This window comes from Poromitra crassiceps, assembly GCF_964638095.1.
Source record: "Poromitra crassiceps genome assembly, chromosome: 9".
Lineage (NCBI taxonomy): Eukaryota > Metazoa > Chordata > Actinopteri > Beryciformes > Melamphaidae > Poromitra > Poromitra crassiceps.
This window is the reverse complement of record NC_139630.1, coordinates 41,004,220-41,023,911: the sequence shown is the minus strand read 5'-3', so window position 1 is coordinate 41,023,911 and position 19,692 is coordinate 41,004,220. Positions and strand designations below refer to the sequence as shown.

The window sequence follows — 19,692 nt, the reverse complement described above, 5'->3', positions numbered from 1 at the left end:
AAGAAGATTTTATTGAATTGATATGATCCATGTTTGATGATGATCAATCCATACGGGATGGTTTTACAGTATCACTTCCGTTTAATCCTTCTCAGCTCATGAGTTTGTGTCGCACTTCCATGCAGAAACCCGCTAAGCCCGTGGAGACTCAGGAGTCTGAACCAGAGAAAGCGGAGTGAGTAACATTGAATGAGGGGAAAAAGAATGTACACAAAATAAGTATTGCCGCAAGCACCAATTGAAGGGGTCCGAGCGCCTGATGAACTGTGGGGTGAATGTGCAAGTGAAGTGTGATCCCTGTGGCATGTTGAGTATTTTGACATTTCAATATTTCAATGTACTGTATACAATGTCTAAGATATAAATACAATGGATATGCATGGTAATTTAAAGTTATGACGTTGCTATAGTGGCACCTATGGGTGAAATGGCACCAAATGTTGCACGCTACCTCCGAGTGGACCCATGCACATGCATTGTGTACCCAATTTTAAGTGTTCATGAGTTATAGCACTTTTTGTATATTTGGACCTGTCTACAAATTTTGAAAGCCGATTGTAGCAAAACGGTATGGAATATAAAACAAATGCTTGATTTTGTACAAAATGCAAAATGTCAGAAAATTTAGTCAGATGGAAATGGATGAGGGCTTGCCGTATGTGGATAGATGCGGAATGAACCAACGAATCTTGCTTCTATGATTTATGGTCCAGAAGTTATAGGCCAAAATGTAAAGTTGCTTGCTATAGCGCCACCATGCAGCCAATTGATGTGGTTTTTGTTGCCTGAGTAGTGGCTGAGACTCTGGACCTATCTGCCAAGTTTGGTTGTTGTAGATCTCACAGTTTCAGAGATTCTGGTACTTTTAGGGCAGAAGAAGAAGAAACAGCATGATACGGTATTAAATTGTACGAAAGCAATAGGGTTCCAGCACTATGTGGCTGGAGCCCTAAAACGCATTGAAACGGATGAACTAACTTGACTTATACAGCACAGAGAATAAGGAGAAGGAGGATAAACCAAAGGAGGAGGAGTCTAAGGAGCCGGTGGTGGAGGACAAGCCTGTGTCCAGAGCAGATCAGTCTAAGGACCAGTCGCCTTCGTTCATGTGGACCATCTATGCTGTTCTGGGAGTCTATGTGACCAAGATGCTGGTGAGCCCTTACACTGTTCCTTCATGTAAACAGTTTCATAGTGTCTTTACTGGAGACCAATCCTATGGTACTGTTTGGTTTTGTGAGCCGTGATCTCCATTCTGAAATGCTCTGAGACAATAAAGCACCATAGCCAGAGTCAGCAGCTGGTTTGATCATTAAATCAAACTTTATGCTTACAGAACTACCTGGCCCGTAACTTCTACAACCTCCGCTTCCTGGCTCTGTTTGTGTGCTTCGCCATCAACTTCATCCTGCTCTTCTACAAGGTAATAAAGCAACCTGAACATTTGAGGGAAACTGACGGACAAAGTTAGGAGTCTTTTTCCAAAATGTTAACAATTTGTCTAATGAAGAAAAACAACACCACCATGATACAGTACATTACATTACGTCATTTGGCAGACGCTTTTATCCAAAGCGACTTACAATAACACATTTTTGTCAGCAATAGAGCAATCAACTATGCAACACAGTCTATGACAACTACAACCTCTGAAGGAACAGTGGTACAAGTTAAGACAAAGATAAGACAATAAGCAGAAGACTAGAAAAGACAAAGCTACTGTACTCCGATAATATTCTCACACAGCAGTCATCGTCACACAGCAGTCATCGTCACACAGCAGTCATCGTCACACAGCGCTCGAATCCTCAATGCGTGGAAAACGCTGAAAAGACTGCTTCTAAACGGTTGTTTCACGCAGCAGTATCATTTCTAACAGCGCCGGCTAAATTACTGGCTTCACTAAGGTTACTATCATATCTTCGGATCTGCAATCGGAGGTCGGATACGGGTAGGAGAGCTTTTTTAACAGCGTTTTCCACCCATTGAGGATTCGAACGCTGTGTGACAACGACTGCTGCACGAGAATACCATCGGAGTACAGTATTCCCTTAGGGTAGGGGTTTCTAACCGTTTCAAACTCATGGCCCACTTGAAAATCTCAAAGATGTTCACGGCCCACATCCGACTGTAAAGAGTACGGACGCCAAACAATGCGTTCTCGGAGTATTTTTATGCCTCCGCCGGTGATAGCAGGCCAGAGGAAGTATGGATTCGGATTGTCCGTCTATCCGTACATCGTATATTCGTCCGTACATCCGTCCGATGTTCGTTAACGGGATATCTGAGCTACACCTTTACGGAATTTCATCAAATTTGCCTCAAATGTCAACTTGGACTCAAGGATGAACTGATTTGATTTTGGTAGTCAAGGATCAAAGTTCAAGGTCACTGACCTCACGAACGCCATTTTCAAGCTCGTTAATGCAATATCTCAGGAACACCTTGATGGAATTTCTTCAAATTTGCCTCAAATGTCCACTTGGACTCAAGGATGAAGTTATTCGATTTTGGTGGTCAAAGGTCAAAGTTCAAGGTCCTGTGACCTCACGAACCCCAATTCCAAGCTCTTTAACGCGATATCCCAGGAACGTGTGGTGTGTGGTTCTCTAAAGGCACTGCTGAGGCTGCCTTAGGGACATGACAGATTGTATGTGTGGTTTGTGGTTCTCTCAGGTCACTGCTGAGGCTGCGGCGGAAGATGAAGAGGACGAAGACCCCTGGGCGAGCACCGAGGATGAAGGGGACGACGAGAACACGCTGTTCGACATGGACGAGTTTGTCCTCCATGAGAGCACCGGCTACATGGCCCCCACCCTCCGCTTCCTGGCCATATTCCACACCGTCATCTCCCTCGTCTGTCTGGTCGGGTATTACTTACTGAAGGTAAAGATAAGCATATCAAAGTTTGGCTGTGGGACCAAATATAAAAACTGTTTTTTTCTATTACTTAGACTAGCACCATGCTTCCTCTGACAAATGCGCAGTTGCCAGCCGCTTCTTTTCACCTGACGGGGAGTTTCACCGGCATGACGTAACATGTGGGAGGATCACGCTATTCCCACCAGTTCCCTTCCTCCAGGACAGATACCCTGACCGACCAGAGGAGGCGCTAGTGCAGCAACCAGGGCACATACCCCCAATCCGGCTTCCCTCCCTCAGGCACAGCCAATCGTCCCTGTATGGCCGCCCGACCAAGCCGGAGGTAACACGTGGATGCGAACCTGCGATCCTCGTGTTGGTAGGCAGGGAATCTACCGCTACACTACCCGGACGCTGACGTGGATGCTATTTTCACAGAATTTTGATATAGCATCCAGGTTTTGTCCCATGACCCATGGAATTTTACCTCCATGCCATGGTAGGAACCCTGCACAGACTTCAGCAACAAGACGACAACACATCCTCGATCTATACTAACTATACTATATAAATGATAAAATGGCCTGCATTTATATAGCGCTTTTATCAAAGCGCTTTACAGTCAGTAGGTACATTCACCCATTCACACACAGATGGTTACAGGTTACCACGCAGGGTGCTGGCACACCAACAGGAGCAATTTGGGGTTCAGTGTCTTGCCCAAGGACACTTGACATGCAGACTGGAGGAGCCAGGAATGGAACCACCGACCTCTTTTATCCAAAGCGATTAGTGGACGACCCGCTCTACCTCCCGAGCTACAGCCGCCCCCAAGGGCTATAAACTATACTCTAAAAAATCCCCTTGTATCGATCTTGGAAATGACGTTTGTGAGGTCACAGTGACCTTGACCTTTGACCACCAAAATCTAATCAGTTCAGTTCATCCAAGTCGACGTTTGAGCCAAGTTGGAAGAAATTCCGTCAAGGCATTCCTGAGATATCGTGTAAACGAGTTTGCAAATGGCGTTCGTGAGGTCACAGTGACCTTGACCTTTGACCGCAAAAATGTAATCACTTCATCCTTGAGTCGAAGTGGACATTTGAGGCAAAGTTGATTAAATTCTGTCAAGGCATTCCTCGGATATCGCGTTAACCAACATTGGACGGACATACGTACAGTACGGACGGACAACCCGAAACCATAATGCCTCCGGCCTGGCTATCGCCAGCGGAGGCATAAAAACGAACGGAGGAAGTTCGAACCGATGCAGGTGATTGGAGAAATACGATCAAAATAATGCCTTTACGCGGGACATCCCCCTATATCATCGCTCATTATTTTCCCTGGGTTTCCCTTTCCATTTTGATCAAGTTTTCCCAGCTCGACGTACAGACGTTTAGGCGGAAGCATTTCAAAATTGCGAGAGCCCAACCGTCTGTTTTAAGAGACTACCTCTCACCCCCCTTAGGTTCCCGTGGTGGTGTTCAAGAGGGAGAAGGAGATTGCCCGGAAGCTGGAGTTTGATGGCCTGTACATCACCGAGCAGCCCTCCGACGAGGACATCATGGGCCAGTGGGACAGACTGGTCATCAGCACCACGTGAGTCACTTTTTACAATCCCATCATCTGACACTGAGAGGAATGGCCACCATTTCAGGATATTGATTCATAAATGAGGGATTTAATTCCAAAAGGCTACAGATCTATTTGCGAAAGAACATTTTCCTATAAATATGACTCGGTGTTTATTCAAATAAATGTATCAAGATATTGAATGGCTGTAATGATATCCATAAAGGTTTAATGCCATGCCAATCTTGTAGGTGCTCCATCTAATTTTGGAAGTAAACTCCTCCAGTCCATTTTAATGATTAAATGAAACTTATTTATTAGATGCATTTCATCAGATGTTAAGTTAATGTAATCACAGCTCAGCTGTTAATTCCTACACGTTCCGTTGCAGGTCCTTCCCCAACAACTACTGGGACAAGTTTGTCAAGCGTAAGGTGAGTGCAGAGGCACAGCACATGCTTATCATCCACATAGTGAACTAACTTTTGACGAGCTGAGCAGCACGTTATTCGGATCCCTATGCTGTCCACTAATCTCCCTGAGGTCCTTGACACACCGCATACAGCAATAGCTTACACACATAGCAGAACAAAACCAAAAATTAATAATTAAAGTAAAAATAAAACAACATATGTGTCTAAAGCGTATGTGTCAATTTAGAAGCTCTGTTATTTATACCAAGGCTTATAAAACTTTTTCATGTCATGGACCCTCAAATAGACACAAATTATAAGCTTCCATTTGATAAGATTTTGTGTCAGGATTGTTGTGGTTTATTCAGTGTTCAATTCTATAGCTGTTTACACCTTGTTTGGGGGAGATAACAGTGGTGATACAAGCCATTCTTATATATTCTCTAATTTGGATCATTTCTAGTGAATTCCAATAATTTTGTTGGAGACCCCCTGGAACCCCCTCTAGGACCCTAATTTGAAAACCACGGGTTATACATTATACAGTTATTTCTTCCGTTGCTGCATACTCTCTGGTAGCTTTCTTGCCGACAGTTGCGAGTTGAATGCTGGATCTGATCTCTGTGTCCAGGTGATCAACAAATATGGCGACATGTACGGGGCCGAGCGCATCGCCGAGCTGCTGGGGCTGGACAAGAGCGCGCTGGACTTTGATCCCACTGTGGAAACCGTGGAGAAGGAAGCCTCGCTGGTGTCCTGGTGAGAAATTACTCATTTTCACACAGTTTCAAGGGGCATTAGGTCCTCTATGATCAGCAGCCAGTAGGAATTGTAAGTCAAGTGGAAAGTGAGTTTTGAAAGCCAGAAATTCAAACCAATTTAGGTCTTGTTGTCTTCAGGCATGAATAAGCTCAAACCTGAACACACGTCATCCACTGTCATTTGCATGTCTGTTAATCAGCATCGAGCGCAAACCTGAACACACGTCATGTCTGTTAATCAGCATCACTTTCAATGTGATGAAACTCTTTTACAGGTTGACCTCCATTGATGCCAAGTACCACATCTGGAAATTGGGTGTGGTTATGACTGACAATGTAAGTATATTTCATGTGGACTAAAACCAGTTTACACTCGCATCAGTATTATGACCAACAATGTAAGTATATCTCATGTGGACTAAAACCAGTTTACAGTCACATCAGTAGCCTATTAGGGTAGAAAGAAGTGATGCAAAATCCATTAATTTGTGATAATGGACACCTCGAAGTTTTGTGAACATGCTCTGATACCAGAGGCATTATTTCACCCCCCCCCCCCGCCCTCCTGTAAACAACTTCTACGAGATATTAAAAACAAGCATCCATCGAAGAAAGCCTCACTCTACTGTAAACCCAACAACTGCTTTATCAGTCTGTCTAATGAATGGCCTCTCTCTCCTTGCAGAATTTCCTGTATCTGATCTGGTATGCCTTCATGTCCATCTTTGGCCACTTCAACAACTTCTTCTTCGCTGCCCATATGCTGGACATCGCCATGGGATTCAAGACGCTCCGCACCATCCTGTCCTCTGTCACTCACAATGGCAAGCAGGTGAGTAGCACCGCCAGCAGGGGGTGGCAGAGGAGTGGAGATGGTCCCACACAAAAGAGAATACCATAACTTGTATTTCAACTCTGCCACCTGTCAAACCACCTCCCCTCTCCTCTGCCAACGTTTCTGCACAGGTCTGGAAAGCCTGGAAATGTATGGAAAAATAATTTCCCAGATACATTTTGAAATTGCAACAAAAAAAACTTTGGGAAAGGATGGAAAAATGTACTCTCCTGATACGTCACATTTTCTGTGGTTACATACCGCATTCATGACAACTCGGACCGCCGGAGGTTTCATCTCGGAGCGTCCGCCCCTGGCATATTTGCGTTCACACTGCACTTCCCGGTCGGAGAGAAAACACTTGGAAAAAACAAGGAGGGTTCTAGGAAGTGGAGGCGGTAATGCAACATTTTGGATGAAATGTGTGGATATGACTCGGACAAAGCGGAGCTCTGAATGATACCTGAATTTCCTGTAATTCCTTAAACCCTTCAATTCACTTTTTACAGGTCGGAACCCATTTTTTCCGGTGGTCCGAGTTGTCTTGAACGGGGTATTAGACCCATGTCATCTTCTGTGAATAATCTTATATCTTATAAATTATCTATATACATCTATAGAGTAAGGTGACCAGACGTCCCCGATTTTCGGGGACAGTCCCCGTTTTTGGTGACCTGTCCCCGGCTGGAGCTGTCCCTGAAAATGTCCCCGATTTTCTACTGCCGTCTGTGGATGACTCTATAGCTCTAGCAGGCTCATTCTTAAATGACCTACAGCATCCATTGGGACCAACAATGCCATGCTACCTTGTCGGGAAGGGGGCTAAATAATGAATTTTGAAAAACCGGCATATATGGTCAATTTCAAAGGGGACCCTTGACCGTTCTCATCTCAAGATATCTGAATGAGAATGGATTCTATGAGTCAATGCATCCAGGCATCCAACAAGTGTTTACATGTTCTGCTGCAGCTCTTTCACTAGATCTTGAACAATGAAGAAGCAATTAGGACTCAACCGAAAATACTTTTTGAGATCAGAGGCTATTCATAAAACATCTGGCGCTGTAGGTTCGGAAGGCCAGGCCAATACTGCTGGGGAACACATTGACATTTTGTAAAGTGAATGACGTGTGTGTGTGTGTGTGTGGGGGGGGGGGGGGGGGGGGTTGTACTGTTTATTACAGTACAACAGCCATGGACAAAATAAATTAAACTGGAATCATCCCCCATTATTATTTCATAGGTAATAACATTGGATATTTTTATAATATATTGATTGCCGGACTGGAAATGTCCCCGATTTTCATTTGATAAATCTGGTCACCTTACTATAGAGTTATGTTGGAGAGTTAGTAGGGACAAGACTACCAACACGAATCAAATCATGAAATTATGGTCTGGAAAAAGTTTGGGATTTATTCAAACTGTCTAGCAACCTTGTTTTATGTGAGAGGGGAAAATGTTTGAAGCTGGAAAAAAAGTGAAGCTCATGGTTACAATTAGGTTACATCTAGTTCTCACTGTTGCTGCCTATACAGTACAGTATGTAGTCAAATGTAGACAAAGGATTCTTTGGTTGAAAGTAGTTTATACTATTATCTTTATGATGGTAAATGGCAGTCATAAAGACAGCCTAAATTCAAGGCTTAAAATTAATCTTGTTAAATGCATACCTTAAAGCCCTAACATGTAACTTTCTGCTGAGCAGCAGCAACAGCGGCCTCTGCTGCTACAAGTGGTAATTACAGGTGCTAACTATGCTACTTACTTTCCTATTTGTACATTCAGATATCAGCCTCATTGTATTGCTCCTACTTGTACTCTCTACTTTGCTTACCTCTGCAGTGTTTATAACTGATTTGCTGAAAAAAAGAAGCTCCAAATACCCCGAAATGTTGTCGACTTGTTTTATTGAAACAAGCCGCTAATCAAGCTAGTTATCGATGAACACATTTCACTTCCTATACATACTTCACAATAAAAGCACCCCGTTAAGTTTGTCACCGGAAATCTTTTAATATGAAAGATCTGCAGCAGGAAATGGAGTTACATCCAGGTAACTTGAGCCTTGAAGTTACAGGAAACAGGTGTTCAGAGCACAGAGTGGGAATGATAGAGGAGGTGCTCTCCCTATTAGAAGTCAGCGTAGCAAAATGTTCTATGGTAGAAAAGTTCCATACAGTATTGGGGCTTTAAATCTTCAAGCTGATAACAATGGAACGTGTAGATGTGAATGTGTGTAAACTTGTCACCTCTCCTCCTGCTACTACTCCTCCACAGTTAACTGAATAAAAATGTGTTGGTGATCGTTTAACCTGGTTAAACAGAAGTTTAAATTATATTTTTCTGCCTCTAGCTTGTGCTGACCGTGGGTCTGCTGGCAGTGGTGGTGTATCTCTACACCGTGGTGGCCTTCAACTTCTTCAGAAAGTTCTACAACAAGAGTGAGGACGAGGACGAGCCCGACATGAAGTGTGATGACATGATGACGGTACGTCTGCTCTGCTAGCCTCCGCTATTCATGAAAGACGTCCTTTTTGTGTGCAAGATGACTACCGCTCCACCTGCCTCAATCTTTGTTAATGTGCTAGAAGCATCCATGAGTCCAAAATGAATAGAGCAGATTTCTGCCCACTTAAATCTGTGCTGTACTTGACTTTATAAATAAATAAAGTGAAGTTCAGCATAGATTTAAGTGGGTGGAAATCTCTTCTATTCATTTTCCTTTTTAGAAGTAATAGAAAAGAAGGGGAGGGATGTAAGAAAAGGCCAAATGTTTGGAACTGTGAAAAGATTTCAAAGGAATTCATTCAGATGACTGAAAACATTTTGGCCTTCACTGGTGTATGCAGAGTGCAGACAGGAGACAACATCCTCCCCCCTCCGCGCCAGTAGACTAACACATGCTTCCTCAGATACATGTGAAGTCGCCAGCCGCTTCTTTTCACCTGACGGAGAGGAGTTTCACCGGCAGGACGTAGAGCATGCGGAGGAACACGTTATCCCCCCAGTTCCCTTCCCCCCCCCGAACAGGCACTCTGACTGACCAGAGGAGGCACTAGCGCAACGACCAGGACACATACCCTTAATCCGGCTTCCCACCTGCAGACACGGACAATTGTGCCTTTATGGATGACCGACCAAGTCAAGAATGACTCCTTTTTGTTTTAGACCTCTAAATAAACATAATCAAGTTTTCATTCATTGATTCTCCTGCCTTCCACACGCCCCCTCATGAATTCTTTACCCTTTTAAAAGCATCCATCAAAACAATAATTAGCTTCATCGCCTGCGTTCTCTCTGACACATACGATTATCATTCCACTTCAAAAGGCCAGATACATTTAGTCGTTTCCCTCCTCCCTCTGTGCAGTGCTTCCTGTTCCACATGTACGCGGGTGTGCGAGCCGGAGGCGGCATCGGTGACGAGCTGGAGGACCCGGCTGGAGACGCGTACGAGCTTTACCGCATCCTGTTTGACATCACCTTCTTCTTCTTTGTCATCGTCATCCTCCTGGCCATCATCCAGGGTACGTGATCTAGCGTTTATTTCACATTAGCCATCATCCAGGGCAATGATCCTCACTATTTTTTCCCATGAGAGCCGCACTGGCAGGAGAAAGTCAATACGTAGGAGAGCCACTTTTACCACGAAACACCAAAAGCCACCCCAATCAAGCATTATCTTTTATTGTTTTCCAAATTATTTTATTTTTCTGAATTCTATGTTTTACTGTTTATGCTATTTTTAATCACAGAAAGTGTAATAATGTGATGAATGAATAAATAAACAATAAGATATAACAGTACATTTGTAATTGTGCAACACACATAGAGTCAAAACTAATAGGCTACATAAAAAAGCAATACAACCACAAAGTCCTGAATAAATTATAGTCTTGAATCTGCTGCAGTTTATTGAGTTGCCTCCTATCTGAAGGCAGGCTCTGAGTCAATTAGTTTAGTACAGAGTAGTTTACGCTTTTATTTTGAAGGTGTAATGTGTGAACTGATGTATATTGATGCTGGTCTGTCTATGAATGAATAAACTGGATGGTGTCTCCTTTCAAGTTGAAGCAGCCGTTTGAAGCAGCAGCAACACCTCCTGTACAGTTGTTATGAACGGTGAAATTAGCAATAGAGACCTAAACCATACCAGGCTGGAAACATGTTTATTTTTGCTGTAAAGTCGGGCATTTTAACATGGGGCATATGGGGATTTACTCTCTTTTGGAGCCAGCCTCAAGTGGCCATTTGAGGAACTGCAGTACTTGGTACTTTGGCGTTTGCTTAATTTTTCAGAAGTGGAGTTTGGGGCTTGGTTATGAGACGTGTGTTCAGTGTTACTCTGACAGACTGCCCCCCCTCCCCCCGATAGGTTTGATCATTGATGCCTTTGGTGAGCTGAGAGACCAGCAGGAGCAGGTGAACGAGGACATGGCGGTAAGGTTCCAGTATGAAGCTTAATGTTCTGGATGCAAAGCTCTGTTGGTTTTAATGATGGATATTTGTAGAAATTTGCTTAATCGACCAAAGTAACGATCGATGATCGATTAATCATTAATAAAAAAATAAAATAAAGATATGTGGCAGCCAAGCCCGAGGCTCAGAGGCAAACCTCTTCAGAAATGAATGAGCCAACGCTACTGTACTCTGAAACACAACTGAGACTCTTCCAGATAGATTAAAAAAACATAAATTATATCAAATCATATCAAATGATATGTTGGTAAGATGTCTCATTGCTGCCACAGTGAAATTCATTCATTCAACCTCTATTTATACCAATGTTAGATTGCTCAAATTCCAAGTGATGGACAAAATTCTTAATGATCGCTAATTCTTAATGATCGATTATCGATCAAATTCTTAACGATCAATTATCAATCATCGATTAATCATGTCCATCCCTAGTTGGTTTGATGCAGAGCAGGGGCAGATTTGACAGGAGATGAAATGGCAGCAAATGAGAACCATATTTAAAATTCACAATGTAATGTACGGTAAATGTTAACATCTGTAAACAATGGTGAGTCAGCTTGACCTACTGTACATCTAAATGTCTCTTTCAGACCAAATGCTTAATCTGTGGCATTGACCTACTGTACATATAAATGTCTCTTTCAGACCAAATGCTTCATCTGTGGCATTGGGAATGACTACTTTGACCGGGTGCCTCACGGGTTTGAGACCCACACCTTACAAGAGCACAACCTAGCTAACTACCTGTGAGTACAGCAACAAACAAAATCAGTTTCCTCTCTTCATGAATGTGTTGCTTCAACACACATGTCCTCTGTGCAGGTTCTTCCTGATGTACCTGATTAACAAGGATGAGACTGAACACACGGGCCAGGTATGTCACAAAATTGTCATCATCGATATTTCAGCCCCAGCTTGCTCTCGTGCTGCCCTCCTGTGAGAAACTGGATATGATCACATGTATTCTCTCATGTCTGCGGTAACAAGTTGACGACCGTGCAGAGGAAAAACAATACCTGCACACTGGCTCTTGCTCCTGGTAGGCTTCACTTATGCAACATATCAAGTGGGTTGAAATGTTGCACAAATAAAGCTGGAGCAAGAATCAGTCAGTGTGTGGGTGTGTTGTTTTCTTTATTTGACCTCCAGTTTTTGTCCTGCATTTGAGTTCCGTTTGGGATGTGCAGACACAGTTTTCTGTCACAAAATTAACAAACACTGAATCAAATGCATGCAATGCAATCAAGTGCTTGAATAAAAAGGAACCAAAATAGAACAACAAGGGATAAAGCTGTAATATAAAAACAAGAAACAGAGTGGCACCTATGATTAGTGATCATTAAGTTCATCATCAGTGATGTCACTTATGCATAGACATTGTGACATCATTAAAGGGACAATCCACTCAAAGACAATGCTAATTTATTTTGCACATAAACTAAGAAAAACTACAAACCGTTTTGCAGACTTTCATTTAGTTTGACAGGTATTGAGAGTTGATTTGAGTTAAAGTTGTGGACCAGTGATGTCATTCATGCACAAATGACATCACTGGTCCACAACTTTACTCAAATCAACTCTCAATAACTGTCAAAACGAAATTAATGACTGCAAAACGGTTCACATTTTTCGAATGTGTGTGAGATTATGTGCAAAATAACTCGGCAGAATGTTCCTTTAATGATTACGCATAGACAGACACACACACCACAACCAGACAGACGCGCACGGCCACTGGCCAACCACTCAAGCAGAAAGGTTGCGGGAGGCTTACGGGCGGGTTAAAAGCATATCAAAGTATCACATGTCTATGTAGCCTGTTGATCCAGGCATCCAACAAGTGCTTACATGTTCTGCTGCAGCTCTTTCAGCAAATCTTGAACAATGAAAAAGCAGTTAGGAGGAGTAGGCTACACCGAAAAGACTTTTTGAGATCTGAGGCTATTCATAAAACAGTTGGTGCTGTAGGTTTGAGAGAGAGAGAGAGAGAGAGAGAGAGAGAGAGAGAGAGAGAGAGAGAGAGAGAGAGAGAGAGAGAGAGAGAGAGAGAGAGAGAGAGAGAGAGAGAGAGAGAGAGAGAGAGAGAGAGAGAGAGACTTCGTGAAGCCGACACTGTTTATTACAGTACAACAGCCATGGGCAAAATAAATGATCCCCCTTTATTATTTCATAGGTAATAACATTGGATATTGTAATGATATATTGACAGGGTTGGGTAGGTTACTTTTAAATAGGAATCCCTTAAAGTTACTTGTTACTTGTTAAAAATTGTACTTAGTAACGTAATCCGATTACCACTATTTAAAAGTAAAGTAGGGATTACTTTCAGTTACTTTTGGATTACTTTTTTTTTTTTAATCCAGGAATGTCCCATTGGGATACAAGATCTCTTCTTCCAGGGAGTCCTGGTCAAGAGTCCTGGCTAAAACCCTTATTTAACTAGATGAAGCATGTTTTACCATTGATAACCAGATAAGAATGTTTATAGCAACATGAAGTTAAGGAGAATACAACAAGAGTTATTTTTAAGACCACTTTAATTTACGTTATGGGTATTTTTCATGATGTGGAGTGGAAGACGCAGCTTGTTGCTTTAATCTTGAAACACGACGTGAAATGCTCTAAGCACTTCTGCCCTGTTGACTCCACGCCTGACCCAACTTGCTGCAGCTTTGCTCCGACATCCGTGAAAAATAGAAGCCTTGCGTATCTTTTTCGGAGAGCTCCGGATCGTCGGAGCTGGGACGGAGTAGACACGCAACGCAGCGGAGTAGGTGGGAGTTGACACATTGATTAGAGTGGAAACGTATCGGCTCCGAAGCCATACCGCAGCGCAGACGGACCGAACACGGACTCAGTGGAATGTGGTGAAAGTAAAAACCTCTCGCCCCATGCAGGCTAGAGCGGGTGTCTGGCGGAGAAATTCAATGCCGATTTTCCACTGCCTGGCAGCTGACAGCCCCACGCGCTTGTCGCTTGATCTGTCTAAACACTGAGCGAACGTAAAAGTGAAATGCTTATATTTCCATGAGGTGAATGCGCTCGTGGGAGGAGGCACCACAGGCGGGTGCCTCTGTCATCATGAATGCTGCCTGCAGCTGCTGATGTTGCTCCGCCTCGCTCGTCCTCAGACAGTCACTGGCACCAGGCTACACCGTTTTTTGTTGTTATTTTGTAAAATTAATGAAGAGGCAAGGGCGAATGTAATCCCGCCTGTAACGCCGTTACTATACCCCCGTTACTGTAATCTAGATTACACATCTTAAAATGTACTGTGACAGATTACAGTTACCGTTTTTTTGTAATCAGATTACGTAACGGCGTTACATGTAATCCGTTACTCCCCAACCCTGTATATTGACTGCCAGACTGGAAATGTCCCCGATTTTCGTTTGAGAAATCTGGTCACCTTACCTTAGATGCCATTTAAAAAAAAATCTCTATTGTCTGGCCACAGTTAGTTGTCTACTAACTTTACTATAATGTGAAATGTGTGCAAAACAGCATAGTTCTACAGTAAATGTGTAATAGTGAACTTCCATACTATGACAAAAAATGTATTAGGCCTGATAATAATATTATTAAAATAATACATTCACCTTACATCATTTATAAGATCAGCAATAGATACAGTCGCTCTGTGTGGGAACGCCCACAAAAGGTTACTACAGCTGGCGCGTGAGACTAGACGGTGGGGTAAAACCCCCCATATATCTCAATGGGCTGACTCGCCAAAGGACGGTGCTGCTGCTCTACACTACAGGATTGGTCATGCAAAAGCAAGCAGATAGACGTCAGTTCGGATGTTACATTCACTGCGGAGGTTGAATCCCTGATCCTGTCTGCCTGGGCTGGGCTAGCAGCTAAATGCTAACTCTGCTGCATTGGAAGAACGGGAGGGTTTTACCCCACGCTTATCCAGTCTATGATGAGACACTGACTGAATCTATAAGCATACAATAAAAAACAAAGCATCAGCAATGAACATCAGTACAATCAACAGTAAGACGTATGAATTTCGAACTCAATGTTTACTCTGATTATCTGGATATTGTTACATTTGTAGATTGTTTGCTCAGACATTCTTTGTCTTTGTTATGATTTCAAAACGGTTGTTTGAAACACTGCAATCAGCAGCTTGTTGGTGGAAATGATGAGAAACCACAATGCACTGTGGGTAATCTGCAGCTCTGAGTGAGTGCTGAGTGACCACCGGTGTAGACTCGCTCCCTCAGCCCTCTGAGGGGCGAACTCACTTCACTTGAGTTTTCCAGAGAAGTGGACTTGTCATGGCGTCGGGGATTCCCCGAGGGCAAGTGAATGAGGGCAGTTTAAATGACAAATGAAACTCTGTGTCTTGTTTTAATACTGGCATCCGATTGCTCTGTGGGCCCTGAGTTGGCCATTTTGGATGTAATTTATTTGTCAACTCTTGTCCAAAAGATACAGAATTTTTTATTTCCTTATGTCACGAACTGCTGCTCTTTTCTCTCCTCCAGGAGTCGTACGTGTGGAAGATGTACCAGGAGAGATGCTGGGACTTCTTCCCAGCCGGAGACTGCTTCCGTAAGCAATACGAGGACCAGCTGGGCTAGAGAGGGCGGCCCTGCCGAACGCCCTCTCTACCTTCCTTCTACCCAAGAGACAGTTCACCCACTTTGCCCTCTTAACGGAACCTGGACACTAGCCGGACTTTGCTCTGCTGCCGCTGCGGTGTTGAACGGCATCAAGTAAAATCATCGAATTAATGAACTGAATTCGAAATGAGGTCAGACACGCAGAGAATATCAATTCAAGACCGATGATTGGTGGTTAGACATTGTGTGTGTGCATCAGAGTCCTTTTTCCTTGTTACTCAAAATAAGTCACTTGCCACGACGCCTCTTTTATGCAAAACTGTTCTTTTGATTCAACTACACATTGCCTTCTCACTTTTTAACCCCGACCCGTTGCACAATTTGTTGTGTGTAGACATTTGATACGTGTGGAGGGTTAGCATGACAAGTGAATGTCTGATTATGCACAAATATCAATGCCAGGATGCAACTGTAACTTCTGACAAAACAAATGGATGTGTGCTGCTGGTATCGATCGTTAACGCCGATCCGCTTGCATCAAATGAAACTAGTGAGACCTGATCTGCCTTTTCAAAGCTGGTTTAAATCTGTCTGATGACATGGGGGAATTAAGACGGTTCTTCCAGGACCAGAGACGACTCACTTTAGGTGTTTATCAAAGTGCCAATGTGCCTTAAGAGAAACTATGCAAAAACCATTTTCTTTTTTTGTCCCTCCTGACACACTGTAGCGCTCTAGCTCTGGATTAGTTAAAAGCAGATTTAGCTTCTTAGTTTTGTGGCTTTCAAGTAAAAAACAAAACAAAAACAAAAAGAGAATACATTTGTTGTATAAAATCTAGATGATCCTTGTGTAAATTGTTGCTTACTGTAGTTTGGATTTGTTCCCAAGCTGTGGTGTCCTGCCCGCCTGCACTTCTTCTCACAGTAGAGAAGAAACCCACAAGGTGAGGAAATGATCAAAAGAAAAATGTGGTTCATGGATTTATTTAACACTTAGGACAAAATGGTTAATTGCTATTGTATGGCCATTTGTATGTATGTAGTAGCTTTGGTAAACAGCATTTCTTTTAACAAGGGGGAGGAAATGAATAAAGTCATCCATGCAATAAACCAAATGCATTGTCCATGGCCTGTTGCACTGTCTGTAACTGAAATCTCTCTGACAGCGATGTATTCAAAATCTCACAAGGAACAGTGAATTCTCTCTCTGTGGATCGTGAAGTGTGGAAAGAACATTTTGACACCCACTCGCCAACTCCTGGTCCGAGACGTTCCCTCCCATTCCCATCACCGCTGGATGCTTTTGTCCCTCATTCAGCCGAAAAGACTAGAAAACTACCAAGGAAAATAACTTTTTAAATCAGCAAAACCTAGGGCCACAGTGAAATGATGAAAAATCACTATAATAACGTTCAGTCGTAAATGACTTATGACTGAATGTTATTAAAGTGTTACCATTGGCGGGTAAAATAGTGAAAGTGGGCTGCTGGATTTTGGAAACATTGTAATAGATTAAAAAAATATATCCTTTTTATACCTCCTTAGATGCTGCTAGGGGGAAAAACGTTTTCTTCATGACCCTTACGACATTGAAACAAGTTAAACTCCCATTGTACAATCTCAAAAACACATGAGAATCAATGAAAAAATACATTCTGTTCATCGTTCCCGGATACCGTAATAATAATGTTGGGATGTGGGGATGACAGCAGTCCCCCTCCCAGCCAAACTATCTCAGGACCTCTGCAGGCAACTCAAGCTCGACGTTGGGTTGTATTCTCATGGCTGTAACAGCCCTTCTCCACCTGTACGACTGGTTGTGGTTCGTGGTTCTGTGTTAGTCTAATTCAAATTGCTCGTCGGCTAATGTAAAGCTGTTAGGAGCTGTACAAGTGATTACTAGCCTGTGCTGTAGTCTTCTATCCCTCCTTGGCTATAATAAAGACACTGAATTTCCATGGCACACTGTCCTGTGTTTTTGTAAATGTAGCAACCAGTCGACCTCATGCAACTAAAGTTCATTCGAGTAAACTACCGGTACATCTTTCGACAGCCCAAGTTTGGCACTGATGACATCATCGTTTCAACAGCCCAAGTTTGGCACTGATGACATCATCACTGATGACATCATCCATTCCTGACTGACTGAATGCCTGACTCACCCCAAAATGCCTTCTCTTGATCATGCGCTGCGCAGGCTGCGCACATGGTCAAAAAGGAAAAAGGCCAGCACTCTCAATGTGCTTTTAGTATTTTAATCATTTACAAAGCCGTAGCATGTATGCCTGATTTGTTTTCAAAGTTTGAAACTGTACGGTCACTGTAGCGCCACCATCAGGACTATTGGCGCCAAATTCGCGTCCCGGCCACTAATAACAATAATACTAGTCTCACAACATGCCTTTGCTATGACCACAGACATAAAGTGATGCGTGTTTGCATGTTATGATTGTTTAAACCAGATAAAAGCAGCTGTAACATTAGATGTTATATAACCTGGCTTTTTGATGTAGAATGAATCAACATAGACCCACATTATGGATCCCACCGACCGGAGTTGGATCTCACTTGGCAAGATCCGGCCGCACTATTGTCACAGTCCTCTGACTGGCAAATTCTAGATTCGCTGGTAGGTCGGTGTAACGGATTTAACTTGTTCCAGGTTAACCCCATTAGCCCAGGCGGGCTTCGGGGTGTCAAACCCCTCGCCGAATGCACTGAGGAGTGCGCCGCGGTCGGTGATCCTGCCGGCGCAGCTCCTCGAAAATGTGACTCGATGCGAACAGCGCGAGTATAATATATAGGTGGGGAGATAACAGGAGAGAGTGAAAGCTATTACCAACTTAGTATATGCACTAAATTCTTTCCTTGGACTAACTTCTAGTCATTGAAATCCTAGTGAAATCACACAATTGACTCATTTTGCTGGGGACTCCCCTGTGAAGCCTCTTCAAGCTTACGTTTGAGTATATAGGACCCGCTGCCACCGGCAAAACTCCAAGTCGAGGCGGACCCAGAAGTAGATTTCAGCCTTTAAGTCTGCCATGGTCCTGCCAGCAGGGGGTCAGGAGGAGATCATGCTGTCAAGCCAGTCCTCCAGGTCCTCCTCTGTCACGTCTGATCTGACTGGAGCAGCCTGAGACGGTGCCACCTCCTCCATCACCTCTGGAACCACCTCCTCTGCTGCCCCAGGCATTGTCGAAACCACCTCCTCTGCTGCCCCAGGCACTGCCCATTCAAAGAAGAAATCACTGCATGATTTTGACTCCATCATTGTATAAGCCTAGGCTTTTGCCTTGAGTCATTTGACACATTTCTTTAACTGGTACAGATGCAGAGTTTAGGATTTTAAGGATTGAGTACCTCTTTAGTAAACTAAACTGACTTAACTTTTTAGAGTTTTTAAACTTTGGGTGGGGGGTGGGCGGTAAATCAAACTCGGCAAAGAAAATTTCATAAAAGAACAGCACATTAATATGAAACCAGTGTTGAGGTTAGACACCAAAAAAGTAGTGAATTGACTAAATACAGTATCGAGAGAGAGAGAGAGGTCCGTTCTATTAGGTGGAAAAACATTTCCATTCCTCTCAATATATTCTCCAACATATAGACCCTTTTTATGTTTGTAAACAGCGATTACGTATTTTGTGGGCGGAGCCGAACTGGTTGCAGAAAGTTACAACTAGCGGTTCAGCTGTCATAGAAATATGGAAGATCCGGACACTAGGGGTGTCAAAAATAATCCATTATAAGATGCATCGCGATGCGGACCTGCACGATTCTGCATCGATTCACAAATGTCAAAAATCGATTATTAATTTTTATTTTTTATTTTTTTATTTTTTATCAAATAAAATATAATGGAAGTACATGCAGTTGTTTATTTTAATTATGGATCATAATACAATGCAATTCTAAATGCACTTTTATTTTAACACCTTAAGTGCCATAGCCGAAATAATTCGTCTTACATAATCCAGCGCTTGAGTGCCAGAGCCGAAATAACTCGTCTTACATGTTTTTTTGACGGTGGGACATCAATCAACCCCTTTTACATCTTCCAGATAACTATTTGGAGCAAGAGCATGCGTGTAATCTATTTTACCGACCACTAAGTGGCGACAGAGACCGAGAGAAGTCACAGCCACGGGACCCAAAAGCCACAAAACCAGCCGCCTCCCGCGG

At 43.1% G+C, this 19,692-nt stretch overlaps 2 protein-coding genes across 2 annotated transcripts in view; one reads left to right on the top strand and one right to left on the bottom strand.

Annotated features, from left to right (window-relative positions):
* ryr3 (ryanodine receptor 3) overlaps positions 1 to 15,719 on the top strand; it is a gene marked incomplete at its 5' end in the record, with an annotated part of 215,243 nt that extends 199,524 nt beyond the window's left edge. The window contains 15 exons of the mRNA XM_083643307.1: positions 126 to 175; positions 992 to 1,154; positions 1,337 to 1,423; positions 2,677 to 2,886; positions 4,334 to 4,464; positions 4,829 to 4,871; positions 5,482 to 5,609; positions 5,887 to 5,947; positions 6,297 to 6,443; positions 8,803 to 8,937; positions 9,820 to 9,976; positions 10,825 to 10,889; positions 11,574 to 11,674; positions 11,751 to 11,802; positions 15,428 to 15,719. Of these exons, the coding sequence (XP_083499433.1) occupies positions 126 to 175; positions 992 to 1,154; positions 1,337 to 1,423; positions 2,677 to 2,886; positions 4,334 to 4,464; positions 4,829 to 4,871; positions 5,482 to 5,609; positions 5,887 to 5,947; positions 6,297 to 6,443; positions 8,803 to 8,937; positions 9,820 to 9,976; positions 10,825 to 10,889; positions 11,574 to 11,674; positions 11,751 to 11,802; positions 15,428 to 15,523 (1,626 nt within the window). The 3' untranslated portion in view covers positions 15,524 to 15,719. The remainder of the gene's footprint in view (positions 1 to 125; positions 176 to 991; positions 1,155 to 1,336; positions 1,424 to 2,676; positions 2,887 to 4,333; positions 4,465 to 4,828; positions 4,872 to 5,481; positions 5,610 to 5,886; positions 5,948 to 6,296; positions 6,444 to 8,802; positions 8,938 to 9,819; positions 9,977 to 10,824; positions 10,890 to 11,573; positions 11,675 to 11,750; positions 11,803 to 15,427) is intronic.
* An 800-nt stretch (positions 15,720 to 16,519) lies between these two features.
* aven (apoptosis, caspase activation inhibitor) overlaps positions 16,520 to 19,692 on the bottom strand; it is a gene marked incomplete at its 5' end in the record, with an annotated part of 44,759 nt that continues 41,586 nt past the window's right edge. The window contains one exon of the mRNA XM_083643313.1: positions 16,520 to 18,735. Coding sequence (XP_083499439.1) covers positions 18,572 to 18,735 — 164 coding nt within the window. The 3' untranslated portion in view covers positions 16,520 to 18,571. The remainder of the gene's footprint in view (positions 18,736 to 19,692) is intronic.